This window comes from Diceros bicornis, unplaced genomic scaffold (assembly GCF_020826845.1).
Source record: "Diceros bicornis minor isolate mBicDic1 unplaced genomic scaffold, mDicBic1.mat.cur scaffold_67_ctg1, whole genome shotgun sequence".
Lineage (NCBI taxonomy): Eukaryota > Metazoa > Chordata > Mammalia > Perissodactyla > Rhinocerotidae > Diceros > Diceros bicornis.
In genome coordinates, this window is record NW_026691553.1 from 2,847,873 (window position 1) to 2,871,909 (window position 24,037).

The 24,037-nt window shown below is 61.4% G+C and overlaps 1 protein-coding gene across 3 annotated transcripts; it reads left to right on the forward strand.

Moving 5' to 3' along the window:
* The first annotated feature begins 2,897 nt into the window (after positions 1-2,897).
* On the forward strand, positions 2,898-24,024 carry TJP3 (tight junction protein 3). Of its 3 annotated transcripts, none has more exons than XM_058537556.1 (21): positions 2,898-2,997; positions 8,044-8,100; positions 8,178-8,287; positions 8,972-9,074; positions 9,222-9,570; positions 10,713-10,816; positions 11,814-11,973; positions 12,223-12,322; positions 13,622-13,680; positions 13,921-13,987; positions 14,130-14,286; positions 14,998-15,106; positions 15,201-15,438; positions 15,985-16,196; positions 18,611-18,706; positions 21,325-21,395; positions 21,683-21,893; positions 21,979-22,079; positions 22,452-22,742; positions 23,369-23,415; positions 23,813-24,024. In XM_058537556.1, the coding sequence occupies exons 2-21, from the start codon at positions 8,053-8,055 to the stop codon at positions 23,913-23,915; spliced, it is 2,736 nt and encodes a 911-aa protein (XP_058393539.1). In that variant the 5' UTR covers positions 2,898-2,997; positions 8,044-8,052; the 3' UTR covers positions 23,916-24,024. The 3 variants fall into 3 exon arrangements, with proteins under 3 accessions (XP_058393539.1, XP_058393538.1, XP_058393540.1); XM_058537555.1 differs by lacking the exon at positions 2,898-2,997 and adding an exon at positions 3,333-3,510; XM_058537557.1 differs by lacking the exons at positions 2,898-2,997; positions 8,178-8,287.
* Positions 24,025-24,037: the final 13 nt, after the last annotated feature.

Consider the following 24,037-nt stretch of genomic DNA (forward strand, 5'->3'; position numbering starts at 1 on the left):
CCCCGGTCCCCACAGTCTGTCCTCCCCGCAGCCCCCACCAGAGGGCAACCGTGAGCCCTGAGTCAGGTCCCCTTCCTCTGCCCACAGCCCTCCAGGGCTTCCTCCTCCCTCCGGGAGAGGGCGGGAGAAGCCCACGTCCTCCCCGCAGCCCCCCAGGCCCTGCTGGACCTGCCCCGTCCCTTCCCTGCCCTCCCTCCTCCCTCTCTCCCCCTCCTCCCTCTGCTCCAGCCACACGGGCTCCTCGCTGTTCCTGTAACCGTCAGCCCGGTCCTACCCCAGGGCCTTTGCACGGGCTGTTTACTTCCCCTGGAACCCCCGGATCTCCCCATGGCTGCCCCGTCACCTCTCCTTCAGGTCTAACTGCTCCCTCTGCCCAGATCCCTGTCACCTGGGTCACTCCTACTAAACCCAGCTCTCACCTCGAGTGCCACCTCCTAGGGGAAGCCCTTCCTGAGCCCCCAGCCCAGGTGCGTCTCCCTGGGGATGCTCTCAGGTCGTCCTTTTTATTCACGTCGCGTGATGATGATTTGGTTATTGTCTGGCTCCCCTGGGGACCCCGGACTCCCGTTAGGACGAGGACTGGGTCTGTCAGTCCCGTGTGTACACACTGGGCGCCCAGTAAATGCTGAATGAGTCCGCCAGAGCCCAGCCAGGCGGCAGAACTGCTTCAGGGCATTCGTAGGTTCCGGTCAGACCTGTTATGCCGCAGGTGTGACCGCAGCAGAGCAGCCCCTACCAGCCAGACCCCAAGGCCCCTGCGTGACCTCAGCCCCGCCCCTGTCCTCTCCGGGCCTCAGTTTCCCCACAGGCGCTCAGAAGGGGCAGAGCAGGGTCATCCCAGGGGCACTTCCGGGAACCCCCCTTCCCCAGCACCCGCTCCCCCTCAGGCCGCGCCCGCAGTGCCCCCTCCTGGCCGCAGCCGGCGCTGCAGGTGCAGGCGGGCAGTCCGTCCCCGTCGCCTCTGTTTTTGCTCTTGGCGCAAAGCGGGGGCTTGAAACCTTTCTGTTGAGTGACCGACCGAAGAGACGGGAAAGTGGACGCACGAAGGGCAGCGCCTCCGGCTGTGGGGCAGCCCCGGCCGCGCCCCTCTCCAAAGCCCTGCGTCTGAGGTCGGCCCATGGGTACTAGGGAGCCACGGAGTGCTCTTGAGCGGGGCACGAACATGTGAGGACAGAGCGGTGGGGGCAGGCGCAAGACCCGCCTCCTGGGGTTTCTTACCGGGGTTTAGCGTGGAGTTTCTCCCCCTCGGTGCTGTGGACATCGGGGCCGGGTCACTCTCTGGGGAGCCGTCCTGGGCGCTGTGGGGTGTGGAGCAGCATCCCTGGCCCCACCCACTCGATACCAGGAGCACCCCCAGTGTGACAGCCACAGATGTCCCCAGACGTCACCAGTGTCCCCTGGGGGCAGTCACCCCCCAATAAGAACCACTGGTCGAGAGTGGGAGGGGTGGGGTCAACCCAGCTCCTGCTGGTCAGTCCTGCCGTCGGCCCCTCTGCCCTCAGTTTTCTCAGCTGCGAAATGGGCTCATGAATGTCACACGTCCCCAAGGCCGGAGGGCAGCACACGCTCCATAAACGGGAACCTCACTCCCACACATCCCACGGACTTACCTTATAGACAGTGACACTGCAGTCCGGTGGCCTTGGGGGCAGGAATTCAGGATGTCGCCCCAGCTTCGGTCACCTGCGGGCCACCTGTCCGATGTTGCGACTTTCGTCCCAATTGGTAACTCCTCCCGAGCAAGCGCAGACACGCCCCCCCCCCCCACCGCGTGTGCGCAGGTGCGTTTTCCCCAGGATTCCTGGAAGCAAATGCACAGCGATTTAAAAATTGACCCTGTTCTGCCTAAAATTCTCTGTGCCGCCTGCCGGGGGCCGAACAGCTCGCTGGGAAAGGCCAAGCTGCCGTGGGTAAACAGTAGGCGCCCAGCGAGCCTTGTTTTTGGTTAATGGTGTTGCCATGTGGGCCAGCACGGGGGCTTCCTGAGCGTCTAATGCATGTTCACCCATTAATCCTTTGACGCGGGTACTGTTATTATCCCCATCTACAGATGGGGAAACTGAGGCACAGAGCGGGCAAGTGGCTTCCACAAGATCACACAGCTGAACATGGCAGTGGATCACATTGACATCCACGCTGTGACCAGGGGGCTAACTGGTGCACAGAGACGGGAAGTGACTTGCCTGAGGTCGCACAGCAAATAGGTGAGAGAGATGCGATTAGAACCCTTCCAGCCCTGAAGTTTCAAGTAGGTCCTCAGAAGGGGCTTCCTCAAAGGGTTATTGCTTTGGGGGGCCTTGAGGGGCCGATTCCAGCTGACGGGCGTCTCTGGACTTGTGTTTTTGGGAGAAGTGGGGTGAGGAGGGGTAAGAAGTCAGCTATCAGGGGCTTAAAGTCTTTGATTACATTGTCTGCCTTGTTTGCTTGGCAAACTCTTACCCAACCTTCAAAACCCCAGCTGCAATGCCCCCTCCTCCAGGAAGCCTTCCCTGATCCCCCAGTTTCCTCTCTGCCTCCCCACTTCCTACAGCCTGGAGTTCCTCTCTGCCCAGCCTTGACTGGATGAGGCTGGGAAGGGGTGTTTATGCCCAGATTTACCCCTTCAACCTTGGGGCACAGGAACAGCTGGGCGGCAGGGTGTTTTTTTGTTTTTTAAGCCAGAAGGAATGTGGGTGGAGCCACCGCCAGCTCCACCCACCCAGGTGACTTTGTCCCTCCAGGTAATACCCCTGGCCTCTGAGGGTGGGGCCGGGTGAGGAGAGGAAGCCTGACCTTTACCCCCGGGAGCCTGAGGCTCGCCTCGGGCCCCGCCCCGCCCTCCGCCCCCGGGGGCCCAGCCCCGCGCTGGGTTTCGGGCCAGGCCCCGGGGGCCGCAGCTGTGCCTCTTGAGGAAGTTCGTGCCTCTGGCCTCTCTGGGCCTCAGTTGCCCCTCTGTGAAATGGACTCAACCTCTTGGACACGGGGTGACCCGAGGAGGACCAGCCCTATGCTCCGGAGGTCTCTGGCCCTCGACTGGCTCGTGACCCATAGGGCTTCTGACTGAACCTTGGAAAGTGCGGGTTTCGGGGCTGGAAGCAAGACCCCCCGAACCGCAGGCTCCGTTCCGAGCGCGCCCGCGATCCCCGCCGGGTCTTCCTGGCAGCCTTGTCTGGCCGGGCTCCAGCCCCGGCCGCCGGCGGGCGCCCGGCTGGGTGGAAAACGCGGCCTGGCATTCCCGCCCCGGGGCCTGGATCCCGCGCTGGGAGGGGGGGCGAAGGCGGCCTGGCGGCGCCCCGAGGGCGTGTCGCGCCGGGGGCGGGGCCGCCAAGGGACGCGAAGGAGGAAGACGGGCAGGTGCAGCCCGGAGCGGCCGAGCGGGCGGGAGGAGGGCGAGAGCGGGGCTCCCACTCCGCCGGGACCCTCCCCAGCCTCCTCCCTCACCCGGGGTGGGGACCGATTGACTGTTTCCAGGCCCCCCTGGGGCAGGGGCGCTGGAGAACCCCGGGGTGGACCATGGCGGTGAGATTCCAGGCGAGTAGCCCGCCGAGGGCGGGAGGGGGAGGGGATCGGATTGGGGTGGGGGCTGGGGCCCGGATCCAGGACCCGCAGACCACCCTCTGCCCGCCTAACAGATGGGGAAACTGAGGCCCAGAGAATGCAGTGGCTAGCCCGAGGCTGCACAGCACCCGCCGGCCTCCAAAAGCTGCCTCGGGGGGCTTCCTCTGCCCCAGAGTTACCCGGTAGCCCTGGGTTGAAATCTGGATTGTTCTGTGTAACTTTGGGCCAGTGGGTCCACGCCTCTCCGTCCCTTATCTGTAAACTGGGAGATCGTCATTTCCAAGAAGGGCGCAGGGAGGATTCTAAGAGGAAAGTGTGTTCTGAGCGCCTGGCATGTAGTAGGCGCCTAATAAATGTGTTCACGCCTGTTCCCAGGGGTTCTCAGCCGAGTTCAGCTTTGGGCACTAATAGGACAGTAGGCGGTGACTTCCTCTGGGGGCTGGAGTGGCTTTGTGAATGCGGCGAGGCTGCGGGACAGGGGAGCATTTATCGGGCGCTTACTGTATACAGAGCCGTTCTCGTGCATTACTGGGCAGAGACAGGGGTCGAGCACACCGGCCAGGCTGGTGGGAGGAGAGCCCTGTGTCTCTGTTTGGGGGGACGTCACCCTCCAAGGATGGAGCTTGAAGTGACTCACACTGGACTGGCTCTCAGGTCGGCCTCGGGAGGGGTAAACTGAGGCCGAGAGGGTGTGGGGCTTGCCCCAGGCCACACCATCCGAGGCTCTAGGGCCTGGCAGTCCTGGTTCCTTCCCCTCCTCCCAGGCAGCCAGGAGCAGCCCCAGATCCCCTGCCCAGCTCTGGGATTTGCGGCCCCTCCCCTTCCATTGTTCCCCGCGGTGGGGGGGAGGGGACAGTGGACAGCGGCCTGGCAGCCACGCCTGGGGCTCTGTGACTTGGGACCCGTCCCCTGTGGACACGACCTGTCCCCTCTGGACGCGTGTCTGGTGCATGGGGGGGCGGGGATGCAGGCCCAGGCCCCGCCCCCTCGGAGCTCACCTGGACGGGTCTGGCTGAGGGGCTGGGAACTCTGGACACACCTGGTTGAGTTCCTGGCCCAATCTGCCTTTTATTCCCCCATTTCTCAAAGTCTGTCCCCTCGCTGGTCCCGTGGGGACAATGCTGGGGTCCACCAGGGGCCCCCAGACTGCAGGAGTGCACGGGAGACAGGTGGGCTGGGACATCCCAGGCCCCAGTAATCAGGGACGTAAACTGTGTGTATGTGGGCGTTGAGGACTCATTTCCTGGAGGAAGAGACAGTGGCCCTGGGGCTTTGAAGGATGAATAGGAGTTTGCCAGGGAGGACAGCGTATGCAAAGGCCTGAAAAGGAGGGCCCAGGAGGTGCCCAGGCCATCACCAGAGTACCCAGAGAGGCAGCCTCGCCCAGCCCTCACACCCCAGGAGGGAAGACCAGAAACTCGCAAACGGATGATTAAACAGGACAATTTAATATAGTTTCAGATGCCGAGAATAAAACGTAATAAATAAAACAGAAAGGAGTGATAGGGTGCCAGGGAAGATTAGCAAGCCAAGGAGGGCCCCCTGAGGACGCAGCATTTGAGCTGAGACCGGGGTGGGAGGTCCTGGGAGGGTGTCCCAGACACAGGGGACAGCCAGGGCGGAGGTCTGGCTGGAGCGAATCCGAGGAGGGCTGCGGGGTCAGGCTGGACCCCGCGGGTGTGGGGGGGTCCTGGAGGGGCCTCCGGTATCCATGGAGGCCAACTTCCACAGGCTAGGACAAGCCTGGGCCACCTGCGCCCTCCCCAGGGGCCCTGGTTCCCTGGAGGCTGTTTCTTAAAATAAAGCCAAGAAATTAAAATTCCTGGAGGCCACTTAACAACACAAAGTGTAAAATCAAAGCAAGTAAAAAGGACTCTGTTTTGAAAAACAAGAAGAAAAAGAAATGAGAAGGCTGCTGTGGCCGGTGGTTAAGAGCGAGCGTGTGGGGCGGGCTGCAAGGGTTCGCATTGTGCTGTGTGGCCTCAGGCAAGTGACTGAAGCTCTCTGGGCCTCGCTTTCTCCCCTGTAAGGCGGGAACAGGAGCGGGGCCGCTTCCTGAGGTCGCTGGGGATTCACAGGAGTGGGTTTGCAGGCGCGCGCCGGCAGCCTGCACGGAGCAGACATGCTCCTTGATATTGCTCGGAGGAAAGTCATTATTGTTACTTCTGACAACAACAACGGCCGAGTCTTGAGGGCGCGTTTGCTCCGCTTGTCATGCACCGACTCCGTGCTTCCCTCCTGCAAGACAGGGTGACAGCAGTGGGGTGGGGAGGGCCCCGCGGCGGGCGGAGGGCAGGTGGGGTCTGAGGGTTGGCGGTGTGGGAGCTGCCCCGCCCTCGGCCTGTTGTCCTCCCGCCGCTGCGCCCGGGAGCCAGGAATGCTGCTCTCCGGGGACAGGGACGGGCGCCCGCAAGAGGAGGGACCGGAGCTCGGCCAGGGACGCCCCGCCCCGCCGGGGACACGGGCCTGGGAGGGGGCATTTCTGCAAGCCCCCGGGAGCAGCGCAGCCCACCCGGCAGGGGATAAGGGATGGGGGGCTGCTTCCCGTGGCTCCATGAGCCCCCCCCCCGGGGTCTCCCGTCCCCCCTTCTCCCTGAGTCTCCCGTCCCCCCCTCCCGGGGTCTCCGCGTCCCCCCCCCCCGGGGTCTCCCGTCCCCCCCCTCCCCGGGTCTCGGCGTCCCCCCCCCTCCCGGGGTCTCCGCGTCCCCCCCTCTCCCCGGGTCTCCGCGTCCCCCCCCTCCCGGGGTCTCCGCGTCCCCCCCTCTCCCCGGGTCTCCGCGTCCCCCCCTCTCCCCGGGTCTCCCGTCCCCCCCTCTCCCGGGGTCTCCCGTCCCCCCCTCTCCCGGGGTCTCCGCGTCCCCCCCTCTCCCGAGGTCTCCCGTCCCCCCCTCTCCCGAGGTCTCCCGTCCCCCCCTCTCCCCGGGTCTCCGCGTCCCCCCCTCTCCCGGGGTCTCCGCGTCCCCCCCTCTCCCCGGGTCTCCCGTCCCCCCCTCTCCCGGGGTCTCCCGTCCCCCCCTCTCCCGGGGTCTCCCGTCCCCCCCTCTCCCCGGGTCTCCCGTCCCCCCCTCTCCCGGGGTCTCCCGTCCTCCCCTCTCCCCGGGTCTCCGCGTCCCCCCCTCTCCCCGGGGTCTCCGCGTCCCCCCCTCTCCCCGGGTCTCCCGTCCCCCCCTCTCCCGGGGTCTCCCGTCCCCCCCTCTCCCGGGGTCTCCCGTCCCCCCCTCTCCCCGGGTCTCCCGTCCCCCCCTCTCCCGGGGTCTCCCGTCCTCCCCTCTCCCCGGGTCTCCGCGTCCCCCCCTCTCCCGGGGTCTCCGCGTCCCCCCCTCTCCCCGGGTCTCCGCGTCCCCCCCTCTCCCCAGGTTCTCTGGCCGGGTGACCTGGCCTGAGATCTCATTTCCCCGGAGCATGAAAATAACAGACTCCACCTCCCCCAGCCCTCCCGCCACCAACTCTCCCGTCCTGGTGAGTGACCCGGCTCTGGGCCTCAGATTCCTCATCTGTGCGGTGGGGATGGTAGAAAGCCCCTGTGAATTAGTGGACTAAATGAGATAGTACATGTAGAGGGCCTGGCACAAATGAAGCACTTCATTCATTCATTCCTTCACCCAGGGGATAGTTATTGACTCCCTGCTCTGTTCTGGGCACTCAGGACTTGATCTAGCGAGACAGACAGAAGTCTGTCCTCTCTGGAGCTGAGATTCTTGAGGGAAGACGGACGGTGAACCAACTTTAAAAACCTAGAGGATGTGAAGGGGTCACAAGTTCTGTGAAACGGGACAGTGTAGATGGAAACGGGGAGAGGGGGTCTGTTGGGGGAGGGAGGGGATTACAGTTCTAAACAGGGCGAGGGCAGTCAGGGCGACTTCACCAAGGAGGGGACGTTTGAGCTGGAAGGAGGCGGGAGCGAGTCCGGTGGATTTCTGAGGGAACAGGGTTCCAGGCAGAGGGCAGAGCTGTGCAAAGGCCCTGGGGCAGGACCGGGCCTGTGTGTTGGAGGAACAGCGAGGAGCCTGCGTGGCTGGGGTGCAGTGAGCTCCCTCTGCCTGCGGACCTGGCTAGATGCCCCAGGGCCTGAGCCAGACCTTCCAGAGGGAAAGGGGCAAGAACTCGCCTTTCCTCCGCTCCCACTCCAGTTTGGTTCATCTAAACCAGGATTTCTCAGCTTTGGCACTTTCAACATTTGGGGCCAGGTCACTCACTCTCTGTTGGCGGGGCCGTCCTGGGCGCTGTGGGGGGTCGAGCAGCATCCCTGGCCCCACCCACTGGATGCCAGGAGCACCCCCGGTCATGACAACCACAGACGTCCCCAGACATGACCCAGTGTCCCCTGGGTGCAGAACGATCCTCAGTTGAGAACCACTGACTTAGATCCTTTGCACAGATGAAAAACTTGAGGTCTCAAGAGAGGTAGCAGCTTGGCAGAGCCGGGCTCTGTGCCCAGGGCTGGGCCCCTGAATGCCCCCACGGACGTGCCGTGGCCTCACACCCCCTCCTGTCCCCTCCTGCCAGGTCTTGGACATGGAGGAGCTGATCATCTGGGAACAGCACACGACCACGCTCAGCAAGGTGAGGCCTCCTCCCCCTATGCGAGAGCCTTCGTCCCCGGGGGGAGCAGACGCTCATCCCGTCTCTCGCCCCCTCAGGACCCCCGCCGGGGCTTCGGCATTGCGATCTCTGGCGGACGAGACCGGCCCGGTGGCCCCGTGGTTGTGTCCGACGTGGTGCCCGGAGGGCCGGCCGAGGGCAGGCTGCAGTGAGTGCCCGGGGGGGGGGGCGTGGACCTGGGGGCCGAGCCTGGAGGCTGCGCCGTGCCCGGCACCTTCCAGCTCTGTCAACACGGCTGGGAGCCGGCGGCAGGGCAGAGTCAGCCGTGTGGCCTTCGCTCTCTCCGAGGATCTTCCTGGTCCTGGGGTTCTTGGGATCGTAGTGGCCCCAGGGTGCTGCGGGAACAGAAAGTCCTGGAAACCTCTTTTTGGCCAGAGGGAAGGAGAGCCCGTGTTCTGAGCCCTGGGGGGAGGACACTCCTGGGAGTTCTGTTGGGAAAATGGTTCTGGGCCCTGAGTGGCTCATGGGTGACGTGGCTCAGCCCCAAATGGGGGACCAGCGTCAGAGAGAGAAAGAATATGAAACAAGGCAGGGGAAAGGGGGGAGAAAAGAGGGAGAGAGGGCCCGAGAGGAAGCTAGGGGGTACAGGGACGCCAGTCAGAATCACGGCTTCCGTTCTACAGTTGTGTTTTATTATTATAGTGGGTTCTACGATCTGTCCCATTTTACAGATGGGGAAACTGAGGCCCAGACGGAGAAATGTGTTTGTGAGCCTGGGGACACCGGGGGATTAGAAGCAGGCCTTGTAGACCTGGGGGTGCCCACCCTGACGGTGGGTGCTGGGGGGGCTCCAGTGTGAGGCCTCCTCCCTGAGACCCGGCTGCCCCCACAGGACAGGGGACCACATCGTCATGGTTAACGGGGTCTCCGTGGAGAACGTGACCTCCACCTTCGCCATTCAGATACTCAAGACGTGCGCCAAGGTGGCCAATATTGTAAGTCACGTCTGTCCCCAGCTCAGTCCCCGCTGGGTCCTGCTGCCCGTGGAGAGCTTGGACGTTGAGGCCCGAGGGGGCTGATGTCCCCAGGGCCACCCGTGGATGGGCAGAGCCTTGAGCTGCCCCCGTCTGCCTCCCCAACAGACGGTGAAGCGTCCCCGGAAAGTCCAGCTGCCCGCCACCAGGGCCAGCCCCTCTGGGGGACAGCAGGACTCGGACGAGGAGGACGGGCGGCGGCGGCTGGAGGAGGCTGAGCATGGCCGGGGCTATGACGGGGACACGTCCAGCGGCTCGGGCCGCTCCTGGGGCGAGCGCTCCCGCCGGCCGAGGGCGGGTCGCCGGAGCCGGGCCGGCAGCCACGGGCGCAGGAGCCCGGGTGGCGGGTCCGAGGCCAACGGGCTGGCCCTGGTGTCGGGCTTCAAGCGGCTCCCGCGGCAGGACGTGCGCATGAGGCCCGTGAAGTCGGTGCTCGTGCGGAGGAGGGACAACGAAGGTGAGCTGCCGGCAGGCCTGCTGGGAGGCGGGGCTCAGTGGCCCCGAAAAGGGGCCACACTGCTTCCCTGTGGATGTGGCACCTCGGTAAAGGGACCTTGCAGATGGGTTAAGTCAAGGCCCCTGGGATGAGGGATGACCCTGGATTCCTGGGGGCCTGGTGTCTAAGGAGGGCCACCAAGGAGGGGACATTTGAGCTGGAACAAGAAGGTGAGGGAGCGAGTCCAGTGGAGATCTGAGGGAACAGGGTTCCAGGCAGAGGGCACAGCACGTGCAAAGGCCCTGGGGCAGGAGCAGGCCTGTTGCGTTGGAGGAACATCCAAGAAGCCCGCATGGCTGGGGTGGAGTGATCACAGGGTCCTCATCAGAGGGAGGAGGAGGGTCAGAGGCAGAGAGAGACGGGAGACGCTGCGCTGCGGGCTGTGCAGACGGAGGAAGGGGCCCCGAGCCCAGGACGTGGCCTCTAGAAGCCGGAAAAGGCAGGAAGAGGTTCTCTCTGGAGCCTCCAGAGGGACCAGCCCTGCCCACATGTGGAATTTAGCCCCATGTGACTCATCTCAGACTCTGACCTCCCGGACAGAGAGATGACAATCTTGTGTTGTTTTAAAGCCACTCGGTTTGTGGCCCTTTGTGACAGTGGCCCCCGGAAACTCACACGTGGTGACATCAGGAGGGTGTCACCGTATTAGCATTCCCTTTTTGACACTAATAACGGGGACGTGACCTCCGACCCGAGTCTCGATTTGGTGGCAGCCCCAGGACCTTAGGGTTCTGGTCGAGACATGACAGGTGACACTGGGACTTCTGCTCCCCACGTCGTAATTTTAAGAACAAGAGTCGCGTCCCGAAAACTCTAACCGTGATGGCGTGAGGGGTGTCAGGGCTGTGACGTCGGGGCCCTGAGGGTGATGTCATCAGGGTGTCGGGAAGAGGGGACCAGGGAGCTGCTCCTTCTCAGCCGCTGACCTCTGTGTAGTGACATCAGAATCCCACCTCATTGTCGGTGTCGGGACACCCCCGGTGTGACCTGGAGGGAGCCGAGCCTGACCCTTCCGCAGGACAGGGGCCCGGAAGGCAGGAGGGCTGAGCTCCGAGATCTCAGACCCCAGAGGCCCTGCCTCAGTTTCCCTCCTCCCCCCACAGAGTTCGGGGTCAAACTGGGCAGTCAGATCTTCATCAAGCACATCACGGATTCCGGCCTGGCCGCGCAGAGCCGCGGGCTGCGGGAGGGGGACCTCGTCCTGCAGGTGAGCCCAGGCTTCCCGCCAGGGGCGGGGTGGGGAGACCGAGACTGGAGGGGGACAGTGTGACTGAGTCACATGGCACGGTCAGCAGAGCTGGCCCCAAATGGATTGTCGCCTGTTTCCCAAAGGTTGGAGATGGCTATGCAGGATTCCCCCCACTTCCTCCCATCTCCTGCTAATCCACTGCCAAATGTCAGTTTCTAGTACCCCTTTTGGGTGGTCTGTTTCTAGTATCCTCAGAATCACGTGGCCAGCTGGCTACGGCGCTGATTCCCAGACCTGCCCTAGGTGGGTGGATGCTAATGGTCCAGAGACCAGGCTTAGAGGAGCCGCTTTGCCTGAAAATCTGTTTCTAGTGATTCCTCGTGTTTGGTTTCCAACCCACTTCCAGTTGATCGTTTCTAGAGTCTCCTTGGAGTTATCTGTTTCTAGTGACCCTGAGGAATTGTCTGTTTCTAGTGGTTTGGGGCTGACACTAGAAACAGATAGTTTGGTGGGGGGACTAGAAACTCACAACCCCCGGGGTTACTGGAAACAGACACTCCCGAGGGAAAATGTTAGAAAGGGATTCCCAGCGTGAGTGGAGATGACATCAAGTCCTCCCTAGAAACTGTGTTTCTAATGCGCCTCTAGAAGTCTGTTTCCAGTCTCTGTAAGTATCCACCCTGCTTCCCCGATGAGAGTGGTTTCTCACATCTGTTCGAGTGTCTCCTGGGAAATTTCCCCCTCTAGGGGGATGGGAGAGCCAACCCGTTTCTAATTTTTCCTAATGTCTCCCATCCCTCTTAGAAAATTGTTTCTAGAATTCTTGTGGAATTCAGTTCTTGGCGTAGTCTCTTCTCACGGCAGGAAGCCAATTCTATCATTTTCTCATAAGAATGTCGGTTTTTAGTGACCCCCGAGGATTGTGTGTTTCTAGTCCCCCCACCAAACTGTCGGTTTCTAGTATCCCCCATCTCTCATTAACTCACCTCCTCTCTTCCTTCCTGGTCCCTTTTAGATCAACGGGGTGTCCAGTGAGAATCTGTCACTGAGCGACACGCGGCGGCTGATCGAGAAGTCGGAGGGGAAGCTGACTCTGCTGGTGCTCAGGGACCGGGGACAGTTCCTGGTGAACATCCCGCCGGCCGTCAGCGACAGCGACGCCTCCCTCATGGATGGTGAGGGACCAGGAGACAGGCCCTGGGCGGCTGAATGGAGGGCTGGGGAGGCAGGGAGCACCAGGCAGGGCCAAGCAGGAGTCTGGCTTTTCGAGGCTCAGAGAGGGACAGAAACTTGCCCAAGGCCACACAGCACGTCAGGGCTGGTCCAGGCCCCTTTGCTTCGAGGGGCCTTGATGTTCCCCTCCGGCAAATGGGTCCAGCCTGGAAGGCGTGACCATGGCTGATGGGACACCTTCTCCCCCACAGACATCTCAGAACTCGGCTCAGAGGTGCCACCAGCCCACGTCCCACCACCGCCCCGGCATGGGCAGCGGAGTGCGGACACCAGCCGATCCAACTCCCCAGCGTATGTACCCCCGTCGGCCGGGATAGTTGGGCGGGAGGGGGACAGGGCATACCTTTCCAGCTGGGGGTAGCCTTGAGGGTGCAGTCCTGGCGGCCTGCCTGGAAGAGGCCTCCCCTGTCCACACACAGTCCTTCTTGCCCCCAGTAGGTGGCTCTGGGTTCTGGGTACAGGGAGAACCAGATATGGATCAACTTATAGCAGAAGGAAGTGAATTTTCCAGTACATTCTAGAAGACTTCAAAATGCATAAGCCCTTTGAGCCAGCCAGGCTGCCTTTTAGGGATTTCTCTTGGGGGGCAGAAGAGCCGTGGACGTGTGCAGGGATCAGAGGATGCTCGTTCATTAGGATGACGTTGATGAAAGGGAAAAAAAAATTGGTAGTTACCTTGAATTAGTCTCTGGGGGCTGTCGTCACAGAGTCCCACAAACTGGTTGGCTCAGAACAACAGAAATTTATGGTGTCGTGTGGGGTGAATGAACCAGCCTGCAGGAGGACACAGGGTGACATTTCTCAAAGGGTTTGGGGGACTCTGGCATGAACGTCAGAAATGCTAACAGACATGATGTCAATTTTCTTTCAAAAGCATATATTTCCCCACACGTTTATTTGAAAGTGCCTGAGAAAGGTCTGGAAAGGAGCTCGTGCGTGCTCACAGCGGGCTGGTTTTGCAAGTGACAATTTTTCTTCATGGGTTTGACTGTCTTAGTCGACTCAGGCTGCTATAACTAAATACTGTGGACTGGGGGGCTGAGCCCACAGACAATCATTCGTCACAGTTCTGGAGGCTGGGAGTCCACGATCAAGGTGCCAGGATGGTCGGGTCCTGGGGACGGCTCCCTTCCCGGCCTCACGGTGGGGAGAGACAGAGAGAGCTCTGGTGTTTCATCTTATAAGGACGCTAATCCTGTCCTGGAGGACCCACCCTCATGACCTCATCCAACCCTAGTCACCTCCCAAGGGCCCCAACCCCAAATACCATCCCACTGGGGTTAGGGCTTCAACAGGAATTTTGGGGGACACAGACCTTCAGTCCACACCATCCTCTATCACTTTTCGCTAATATGAAAATAATAGACGTGACCATTTGTAGCCAGCTCATCTGCTTTCGAGCCAGCCCTAAAGGAAGCTTGACCTGACCCAACCATCCCCAGGACTCAGAGGAGGCAACTGAGGCTCAGAGAGGGAGAGCAATGGGCCCGGGGTCACACAGCCAGGAAGGGGCAGAGCCACGATTTGAATCTGAGCGCAGAGAAATGAAAATTCTAACACCCGCCCCACCCCAAATCTGCTTCCTAGCAGGGAGAGCCCCCAGCTTCGGCGGAGGAGTTCAGTGGATTCCAGAACCGGCTCAGAACCAGGTGAGCGGAGGGCAGGTGGGTGGTGACTCTGAGCACCCCTCTGATTTTTCTGATCCCTGCCGGTGAGGTTGTTCCAGGCAGAGCAGGAAAGGTTGCCATGGGCCTGAGACATCAGGGGCAGTTCCCTGGGCAGGAGTGTGGACTGGGTGACAGCCCTCCACGGGGCAGGGACACCCTACAGCAAAGATTCAGTGGCCGGACTGGCCAGTGCGCAGGCGAGAGACCGCTGTTCCCTTTCAGACTCGCCCGGGCAACGCAGCTATGACATCTACAGGGTGCCGAGCGTGCAGAGCGTGGAGGACCACGGGTACGTGTCCCCTAAAAAGCCCACCGCTCGACACCCCTGTGTCACCATAATCCCGTCTCCCCGACACCGTGCGGATGGGACCACCATGGGTGGCCGTTTGGGAAACTGAGGCCCGGGGCCCCATGTCGGCCTCCCCTCGCAGGTACAGCCCCGACTCGCGAGTGGTCCGCTTCTTCAAGGGCACGAGCATCGGGCTGCGGCTGGCGGGGGGCAACGACGTGGGCATCTTCGTGTCGGGCGTGCAGGCAGGCAGCCCGGCCGACGGGCAGGGCCTCCAGGAGGGGGACGAGATCCTGCAGGTGACCGGGGCGGCTGGTGGCGGGCGTGCCGGGTGGGACCCCGCGTCTCTCACGGCCCGTGCCTCCTCCCCCGGGTCCCCCCGGGGACTGGCCAGACCCCACAGACGTTGGGACATTTTGACGCCTCCCTGCCTGTGTCATGACCTCGTCCATGTCACAGCCTTGTTCTCACTGTCACCATCTCCTTGTCGTGTCACGGCTGCATTGACCGTGTCTGGCCCACGTTGTCCGAGCCACGGCCACGCTTACTCTCCCACGAAGGCCACGTCCCCCGCCAGTCCCTTTCCGTGCCAGGGCCTCATTCATGGCGTCTTAAGTACCTCCACGATCGTCCCCACCACGGTCACCTTATGATCTCCTCATGGATGCGACCGCGTCCTGACTCTTAAGTGCCACGAAATTTCGACCAGCGTCATCCTGTCACAGCTGTGTCCCCTGTCCCCGTTGGTTGATATTGACAACCCAGCGCCCCTCGGTTCTCCACATGTGGGTGGCTGTTCCCGTGTTGATTTCTGGGCTGGGACCTCGCCGGTCTGTGCTGCCCGGGCTGCCACGGTGGGGGGGGGACGCCCCGACTGGAGAGCCGTGTCCCCTCGCCGGGGCCCCGACAGCAGCGGTTGGGGTGGGCTTTGTCCAGAGGGAGATTTGGGGTCTGTGCCTGGCCGGGGGGGTGTCCCGAGCTGCGTCCCACCCAGACCCCCTTCCCGGCAGGTGAATGACACCCCCTTCCGGAACCTGACCCGGGAGGAGGCCGTGCAGTTCTTGCTGGGGCTGCCGCCGGGTGAGGAGGTGGAGCTGGTGACACAGCGGAAGCAGGATCGTGAGTCAGGGGCCGGGGGGCCCGGGCGCGGGGGATCCCGCGGGGGGGTCAGGGCGGCGCCCCAGCCGGCTCACGGAGCCCCCCGTGCCCCCAGTCTTCCGGAAGATGGTGCAGTCCGGCGTGGGCGACTCCTTCTACATCCGCACCCACTTTGAGCTGGAGGCCAGCCCGCCGGCCGGCCTGGGCTTCACGCGCGGCGACATCTTCCACGTGCTGGACACGCTGCCCCCGGGCTCTGCGCACAGCCTCGCCCGCGGGGGCCACTGGCTGGCGGCGCGCGTGGGCCGGGACCTCCGGGAGCAGGAGCGCGGCATCATCCCCAACCAGGGCAGGTGGGGACCGCGCCCGCCTCTGTCACCGCCGGGCACGGGCGTGGGGTCCCTCCTTAGCGGTGTGGGTGGCTGACTGCAAGGCGAGCAGAGGCTCAAGGCGGTGCTGGAAACGTCCCCACAGACGTAGTGGCTTCAGATAGCACATTCGTCATCTCACGTTCTGGGGTCAGGAGTCCTGAATCCAGGTCCAGGCAGGTCTGTCCTCCCGGAGGCTCCAGGGAGAAGCGTCTCCTGCCTTTTCCAGCTTCTAGAGGCCTCGTCCTGGGCTCGGGGCCCCTTCCTCCGTCTGCACAGCCCGCAGCGCAGCGTCTCCCGTCTCTCTCTGTCTCTCACCCTCCTCCTCCCTCTGCTGAGGACCCTGTGGTGACACTGGGCCCCGGGAATCCAGGGTCATCCCCATCTCAGGGGCCTTGACTTAATCCATCTGCAAAGTCCCTTTACCGTGTGAGGTGACACGTCCACAGGTCTGGGGACCAGGACGGGGACAGCGTAGGGACCGTTATTCTGCCGACCCCAGTGCTCAGTCCCCTCGTCCCCTCTCCCCAGGGCGGAGCAGCTGGCCAGTCTGGAGGCGGCCCAGCGGGCCCTGGGGACGGGGCCCGGCGCCTCCACGGGCTCAAACTCGCGGGCCGAGTTCTGGCGGCTGCGGGGTCTCCGTCGGGGAGCCAAGAAGACCACCCAGCGGAGCCGAGAGGACCTGTCGGCCCTGACCAAACAGGGTCACTACCCACCGTACGAGCGCGTCGTGCTGCGAGAAGGTGGGGCCCGGGGCGGGAGGGAGACCCCTAACAGGATTATTGGCAAGTTCTAGGCAGGATTCGCCACGTGCAGCCGTCAGAAGCAGCCACGTCCCTCCCTCCCTCCTTCCACCCCAGATATCCCCTTGGGGTCATTTAAGGGGGCAGAAGGGGACAGGAAAGGGCTTCACTCCTTAAAAGTTAATTCCTATTTCCAACAGAGATATAACGTGAGCCACATATATGATCTGAAAAAGAAATAGTTGAAAATAATTTTAATTATTTAACACGCTCTGTCCAAAGTATTTCAATAGATAACTTGGAGAAAAGCTATTGAGATCGCTCACATTCTTTTTCTGGACTGAGTCTTTGAGATCTGGTGTGCATTTTGCACCCAGAGCACTCAGATCTTGGTTCAGACGAGCCATGTTTCAACAGTCACACGTGGCCAGCGGCTGCCACGCTGGGCACACGGCGGGACGGGGGTTATATCCTTAGTGGGCGTTGCTGTTTCTAGATTGTCAGCTTGAGGTACGCAGGCACACCTAAGAATACATGCTCACTGTGAACACGTGTTCAGACCAAAACGTGTCCACGCGTGTTCACAGCAGCACGATTCAGAGTAGCCGAAAGGGGGAAACAACCCAAGTGTCCATTAGCGGATGATGGATCCACACCGTGTGGTCCACCCATGGAATATGACGCAGCCACGAAGAGGAGTGAGGCCCTGACACAGCCACACCGTGGGTGGACCCTGAACACACGATGCTCAGTGAGAGAACCAGACACAGAAGGACACACGGTGTGTGATCCCATTGACGTGAAATGTCCAGAACAGGCACATCCACAGACAGAGAGTGGGTTCATGGTTGTCAGGGGCTGAGGAGGGGATGGGGAATGACTAGTGATGGAGATGGGGTTTTTTGGGGGGCTATGGAATGTTCTAGAACTAGTGGTGATGGCTGCACAACATTCTGAATGCACTAAATGCCGTTGAATTGTACACTTGGTAACATACAGGTGAAAAAAGTAAATTTCATGTATGTGTATTTTACCACAATTTAAAAACAAAACCAGTACACAGATCCCTTCCCTGAGCACGGGGGGCAGTGACGGGGAGCAGCCTCGTCTAGATTTCAGGAAGCGAAGAGATTAAACGCTTCGCCCACAGCCTCAGCCTGGGGGAGAGGGGATTAAAGCCAGGTGCAGAAGGTGGCCTTTGACAAGAAACTGCGGAAAAACTGGGCGGAGCAAGTCACCCGGGACGGGGAAGGGCTGGGCTACTCTTCAGCTGCTCCCCCAATGTCCAGACGAAAAAGACTTAAAAATAAAAGGCCAGGGGCCGGCCCAGTGGCACAAGCAGTTAAGTGTGTGGGCTCCACTGCAGCGGTGTGGGGTTCGCGGGTTTGGATCCCGGGTGCGCACTGACGCACCGCTTGTCAGGCCATGCTGTGGCGGCGTCCCATATAAAGTGGAGGAAGATGGGCACAGATGTTAGCCCAGGGCCAGTCTTCCTCAGCAAAAAGAGGAGGGTTGGCAGATGTTAGCTCAGGGCTGATCTCCTCACAAAAAATAAATAAATAAATAAAAGGCTGCGTGTTTAATTTACACCCCAGCCAAGGAGAGTTTAGAAATCTGGATATATCGAGCTGTGAGAGAGAGAGAGGCCTAGAAGGAGAGGAGAAAAAGGGAAGATGCATAGAGGAGGCTGCTCCCTTTCCTCTGGCCAAGATGCCCTCTGTGCCCATTTCCTCGTGGGTAAAAGGGTATATCAGTTAGGCCAGGGGTCGGCAAACTCTTCCTGCAAAGGGCCAGACAGTCACTATTTTCGGCTTCGTGGGCCAGCTGGTATCTGTTGAAACTCCTCAACTCTGCACGGAGGCAGCCAGAGATAGTACATAAGCAAATGGACGTGACTGGGCGCCAATAAAGCTTTATTTACAAAAACAGGCAGAGGGCCGGTGTGGCCCGCGGGTTGTAGTCTGCTGAGCGCTAAGTTAGCTGGGCTCAGTTGCTATCACAGACCCCAAGTGACAGCTGCATAAACAAAAAAGTTTCTTTTTCTGGTAACAGTCCCAGGGTAAGCAGCTGAGGGTGGTCTGGCTGGTTCACAGTTTCAGGGACCCAGGCTCCTTCTGTCTTGTCTGTCTGCCTTACTGTGTGGTCCCCGGTGGCACACCCACATCCACATCCCAGCCGGCGGGAAGGGGAAAGAAGGCAAAGAGGGCTCGCCCCTTTCCTTGAAGGATACAACCCAGGATTGCATACATCAATTCTGCTTGCACCCCATTGGCCAGAACTTAGTCACATGGCCATCCCTAGCTGCAAGGGATGCTGGGAAATGTAGTCTTTAGCTGGGCAGCCATGGGCAAGATGCTAACCGTCTTTGCTACAAATGGGAGCCTGATTCTTGTCATTGTCTCTCTGCCCCTCAGCCAGGTTCAAGCGCCCGGTGGTGATCCTGGGACCCGTGGCAGACATCGCGATGCAGAAGTTGACCGCCGAGATGCCGGACCAGTTTGAAATCGCAGGTGAGAGACCGGGTCCCACGGCCACCTTGTTGGTGAATCATTTCACAGCCCTATCCGAGCCACTGGGGCTGAGGCAGCTTGAGGAGCGGGCTGCTAATGATGCTGTTTGGGGAGAAGAGTTCAAACAACCGTGGCAAACATGAGGCAGGGGAGCCGCCCTCCGATGCCCGGTCCAGACATCCTCAATCCATCTTGGCACTGTCTAGACAGACCCTCAGAATCCTTCTTAACACAGTTCCCCAGGCAGCCATTGCCAATTGAGCCAATGTACCACCTGTTCCTTCTCTTGTCCAAAAGATGTTTACTAAGCGACAGACACAGCATCGAACAAGACAAACAAGGTCCCCTGAGGAGACCAAAGTTCACAACTACAAAAACAATTCATTTAGAGGAGGGGTCAAGAAATTACAGCTCCCGGGGCAAATCTGGCCCTCCGGCTGCTCTTGTACAGCCCGCTAACTAAGAATGGTGTTTACACACTTGCAGTCGGTGAAAAGAAGTTCAAAATAAAATATTCCGCGACACGTGAAAGGAATATGGAATTCGACTTTCAGCATCTATAAATAAAGTTTTATCGAGACACGGCCCCCCCCCTTGGTGGACGGAGTGTCGGTGGCTGCTTTCCAGCCCCAACAGCAGAGTCGAGTAGTCGGGACAGAGGCCCCCAAAGCCGAACGTTGACTCTGTGGTCCTTTATAGAACGGGGGTGCAGGGCCCTGAGCCAAGTGGGGCGTGCGAGACAGAAGAGGCTGAGAAGGGGGGTGCGGGAGCGTTTCACTGGGGTGGTCCGAGGAGGCCCCTCTGAGGAGGCGACAAGGAAGCGAGGCCTTGAGTTTGAGAAGGAGCCAGAGACAGGGTTCCAGGCAGAGGGACAGCGAGTGCTGAGTCCCTGAGGCCAGGACAGGCTCCCATATCCCAGGGACCGAAAGGTGGCAAAAGATGGGGGGGTGGGGGACAAGGGCAGACGGTAAGAGGGGCGGTGGCACAGCCCGTCGGGGGCTCTGCGAGGAGTCGAGTTTGGCTCTGAGGGCACTGGGGAGCCACGGAAGGCTGTGAGCTGGGGAGAGAGAGCAGCGATCCTCGCACTCGGTGGGCATCTGTCCGCTCGAGGCAATGCCAGGGGCCAGGCAGATTGGCGTTTAGCTCCCTTCCTGCCCCTCGTGGCTGGGTGACCCCGAGTTGGTGGCTTGCCCTCTCTGAGCCTCATGTCCTCCTCTATCGAGTGGGGTTGGTTGCGCGTGGCGGGAGGAATGAGGGAGGGAGCGCGAGGGGCGGCAGATGCAGTGGCTCGTCACTGAGGGTCCCGGGAAGTGACCCCGTCTCCTTTGCTCTCTTCCTCCCGGGGGGCTCAGCCGCCTGAGGGGGCTTCTCCCAAAGCGGCAGGGAGAGACAGGGGGTGTGGGAAGGAGACGAGGGGGCGTCGGCTCCTGGGAGGGGGCCGGGGGCAGGGCCCGCGTCACGGTCACCGGGGACGTGCACACCGAAACCAGTCAGAGGCCACGTCACACCTGGTGGGATGGGGTGGCCACGGGGAAAAGTACAGTGTCGGCGAGGACGGGGAGCACAGGGACCTTGTAAGGTGAGCGGCAGCCGCTGGGAAGACAGAGGGCGGCTCCTCAAAAAATGAAACACGGACTCACCACCTGGTCTATACCCTCTCCTGGGAATTCAAAGCGGCAACTGGAACAGAAGCTTCTACAAGAATATTCACAGCAGCAGGAGTCACAACAGTCGAAAGCAGAAGCAACCCAGTGTCCATGGACGGATGAGGGATAAACACGAGGTGGGCCATCCACACGCTGGAATATTACTCAGCCATGAAAAGGAAGGAGATCCTGACACCTGCTCCAACATGGATGGACCTGGAGGACATGATGCTCAGTGACATGAGCCCGACACAGAAGGACAGACACTGTGTGGTCCCCTCACAGGAGGCGCCTAGAGGAGTCACAGCCACAGAGACAGAAAGTGGATGGTGGGGCCAGCGGCTGGGGGAGGGGACGGGGAGTCAGTGTGTCATGGGGACAGAGTCTCAGTTTGGGGAGATGGAAAGTTCTGGAGACGGATGGTGGGGATGGCTGCACGACACTGTGAATGTGCTTCATGCCGCTGAGCTGTGTGCTTAAAATGGTTACGATGGTGAATTTTATGTTATGTGCATTTTATCACAATGTAAAAAAAAAGCGAGGTTGTGCCCCCCTCCGTTGTAGGCCCCCCAGGGCAGAGCTGTGAGGAGGGCTTCCTGGAGGAAGCGGCGCCATCTCAGGTCCTGGAGGACGGACAGGGGACAGGAGAGCAGCTTCCTCCAGGTCACAGCCGAGCAAAGGCCCGGAGTTGGGCCGAGCCTGGGAGAGCAGGTGGCTGGAGCACAGACTCTGCATCAGGCCCCCTGAGCAGGCGACCTTATGTCCCCGAGACTCAGTCTCCCCATCTGCCAGATGGGCCAGTGACAGCCGCCCCTCCTCAGGAGGAGGGGACCCTGAGTGCGGCGCCGGGCATTCTCTCAGGGCACTGGGGAGCCACGGTGGGTTCCTGAGCAGGGGAGGGGCAGGCAGACACGAATGTGAGGGCCCATGGGGCCGCCCTCCTGAAGCTGCCAGTCACCTCTCCCTCCACAGAGAGTGTGTCCAGGACCGAGAGTCCCTCCAAGATCATCAAGCTGGACACCGTGCGGGTGATCGCTGAGAAGGTAAGCAGGGCCTGCCGTGGGGCCCATTTCACAAATGGGGAAACCGAGGCCCAGGCCTCTAACCTGTTCTCGCTGCACGCCCTGGAAGTGTAGAGCCCCTTCTTGGAGGCTTTGTGATGTGGGGGACTTGAGAAGGACAGAACCCCCCTGGAGTCCTAAGCCCTGGGAAAGGGCAGAGAGGCTCAGACTGAGGCTCTGGTGCGCAAGAGGCTGTGGTCCACTCTGACCACAGACTCTTCATCCCCGTCTCTCTCCGATTCCTCACGTGTCTCTTCTGGCCCGCGCAGGACAAGCACGCGCTCCTGGACGTGACCCCGTCGGCCATCGAGCGCCTCAACTACGTGCAGTACTACCCCATCGTGGTCTTCTGCGCCCCCGAGAGCCGGCAGGCCCTCAAGGCGCTGCGCCAGTGGCTGGCGCCCGCCTCTCGCCGCAGCACACGCCGCCTCTACGCGCAGGCGCAGAAGCTGCGGAAGCACAGCGACCACCTCTTCACAGGTGGGGCGGGGGCTGGGGGCCCGGGGTGGGCGGTGGGGGGGTCAGGCCTGGGTCCCTCGGCCACACTGATGTCCCCGCCCCGCAGCCACCATCCCGCTGCACGGCACAAGCGACGCCTGGTTCCAGGAACTCAAGGCCGTCATCCGCGAGCAGCAGACACGGCCCATCTGGACGGCGGAGGACCAGGTGCGGGCGGGTGGGGGCCTCCGCCTGCCAGCAGGGCGGGGTCAGGGGTCAGGGGTCAGGGCCAAGGGCAAGATGTGACCTGGGAGTAGGGTCCTGACCTGGTACCCGGGTGAGATGCTACTGGGGGAGTCGGTGTGGGGACTGGGGTCTTGTCCTGGGCTCGCCTGTGAGCTAAGCAAGGTCAAGGGTCAGACTCCTGCTGGGGTCAAGGGTTAAGCCTCGACTTGAGCTTGAGGGTCCAAAGGATCAGGGTCTGTGCCTGGTTCGGGTCGGGGGTTTGAAGGGCGGCATCCGGGGTCGGGGGCTGCTCTGAGATCGGGGTGCGGGCCCCGGGCTGGGGGGCTCGGCTCAGCCAGGCCCGCCTGCCCGCAGCTGGACGGCTCCTCGGACAACAACCTGGACCTCCCGCACCGCGGCCTGGGGGACAGCTCCGCGGACCTGAGCTGCGACAGCCGGGTCAACAGCGACTACGAGACGGACGGCGAGGGCGGCGTCTACACGGACGACGGCGGCGTCTACACAGACGGCGAGGGCGGGCCCCACACGGACGTCGACGAGGAGCCCCCGGCGCCCGCCCTGGCCCGGTCCTCGGAGCCCGTGCTGGAGGACGAGCCCCAGAGCCCGCGGGATCATGGGAGGTCCCTGGGTCACTGGGGGGCTCAGGTGAGCAGGGCACGGGGGGGGGGGGGGGGGGGGGGGCGGCCCCACCAAGGGTCTGGGACGGGGCAGCGACACCCAGGGAGCCTGCTTTCTGCCAGATGCCAACGACCAGAAGCTTCTGTGATCACATCAGAATCTGGGGCCCGGCCTGAGAGCATCTGAGCCTCTGAGTCACCAAACAACTTAAATATTTGGCACTTACTGTGCGTGGGCTGCCTCGGCCCCCCAGTGCCCGTCTGTGAATTCGAGAAAGGCACGGGTCAATGTCAAAATGTACAAACGTCTCCGGTGAGAATGGTGCTCCTGGGCTGTGCAGTGCCCGACCTGCTCAACTGGCTACGGCAGCCTTCACACACACGAACTCATTTATGGGCTCCTGACAACAGCCATCTGAGGAATTTTCCAGACAGGAACCCAATTCTGGCTTTACTGACAGGCTAGATCTCAGTCAAGGCCTCCCCACCCCGTCCCCACCTGTTGGACAACTCTCAAGTTGTCTCACTTAAGGGTGGGGATGGGCTGCAAACAGCCTTGGGGCAGCACTTAGCCGGGCACAGGTGTGCGGGGTGTTGTTCATCCCCATTTATCATCCTTCTGTGGGAATGTGACCTCATTTCTCCCACCCCAAGGTGGACGGCCACCACCTGCATGGCCAGTGGCGACAGGACAGCGTGCGGTAAGAGCCCTGTGCTCCAGACTGAGGCCTGGAAACCATCTCCCTGGGACTCAGGCTTTGGGGGTGGGGAAGAGCCCTAGAACCAGACCAAGCCTTCATGGTGCTCCCGGCCTAGCAGGCGAGACACAGCCAGACAGAGCCACTCTAGGCCCTGTGTAGTCAGGGCCACGGGAGTAGGAATCCTCTTCCTGGGAGAACTGGGAAGGCTTCCTGAAGAACAGGACATTGGAGCTGGGGCTTTGAAGGATGTGTAGGAGTTCGTTAACCAGGCCCAACCCCCCCCAAGTGCCCAGTTTTGCTTTTACACCCACTGTGCCTCACAGAGCCAGCCTCAGTTAATGGTAGGGAAGTTCACGCCCTCCCACCTGCAGCCTCTCTTCTACTTCCTGATCCCCAGGACGTACGGGCAGGAAGCTCTGAGGAAGAAGTTTACCCGAGCCCGAGATATGGACTCCTCTGATGAAGACGCCTACACTTGGGGCCCGGCCACCGACCTGTGACCCCTCCCAGCTGGCCCGCCCTCCCTTTTCCTCCCTGGAGCCGGGCCTTGATTTCTCTTGGACCCCTGCCTTCTTCCGCTTGGGCTTTAATAAACAGAGTATTTTCACAGCACTGGCTTCTA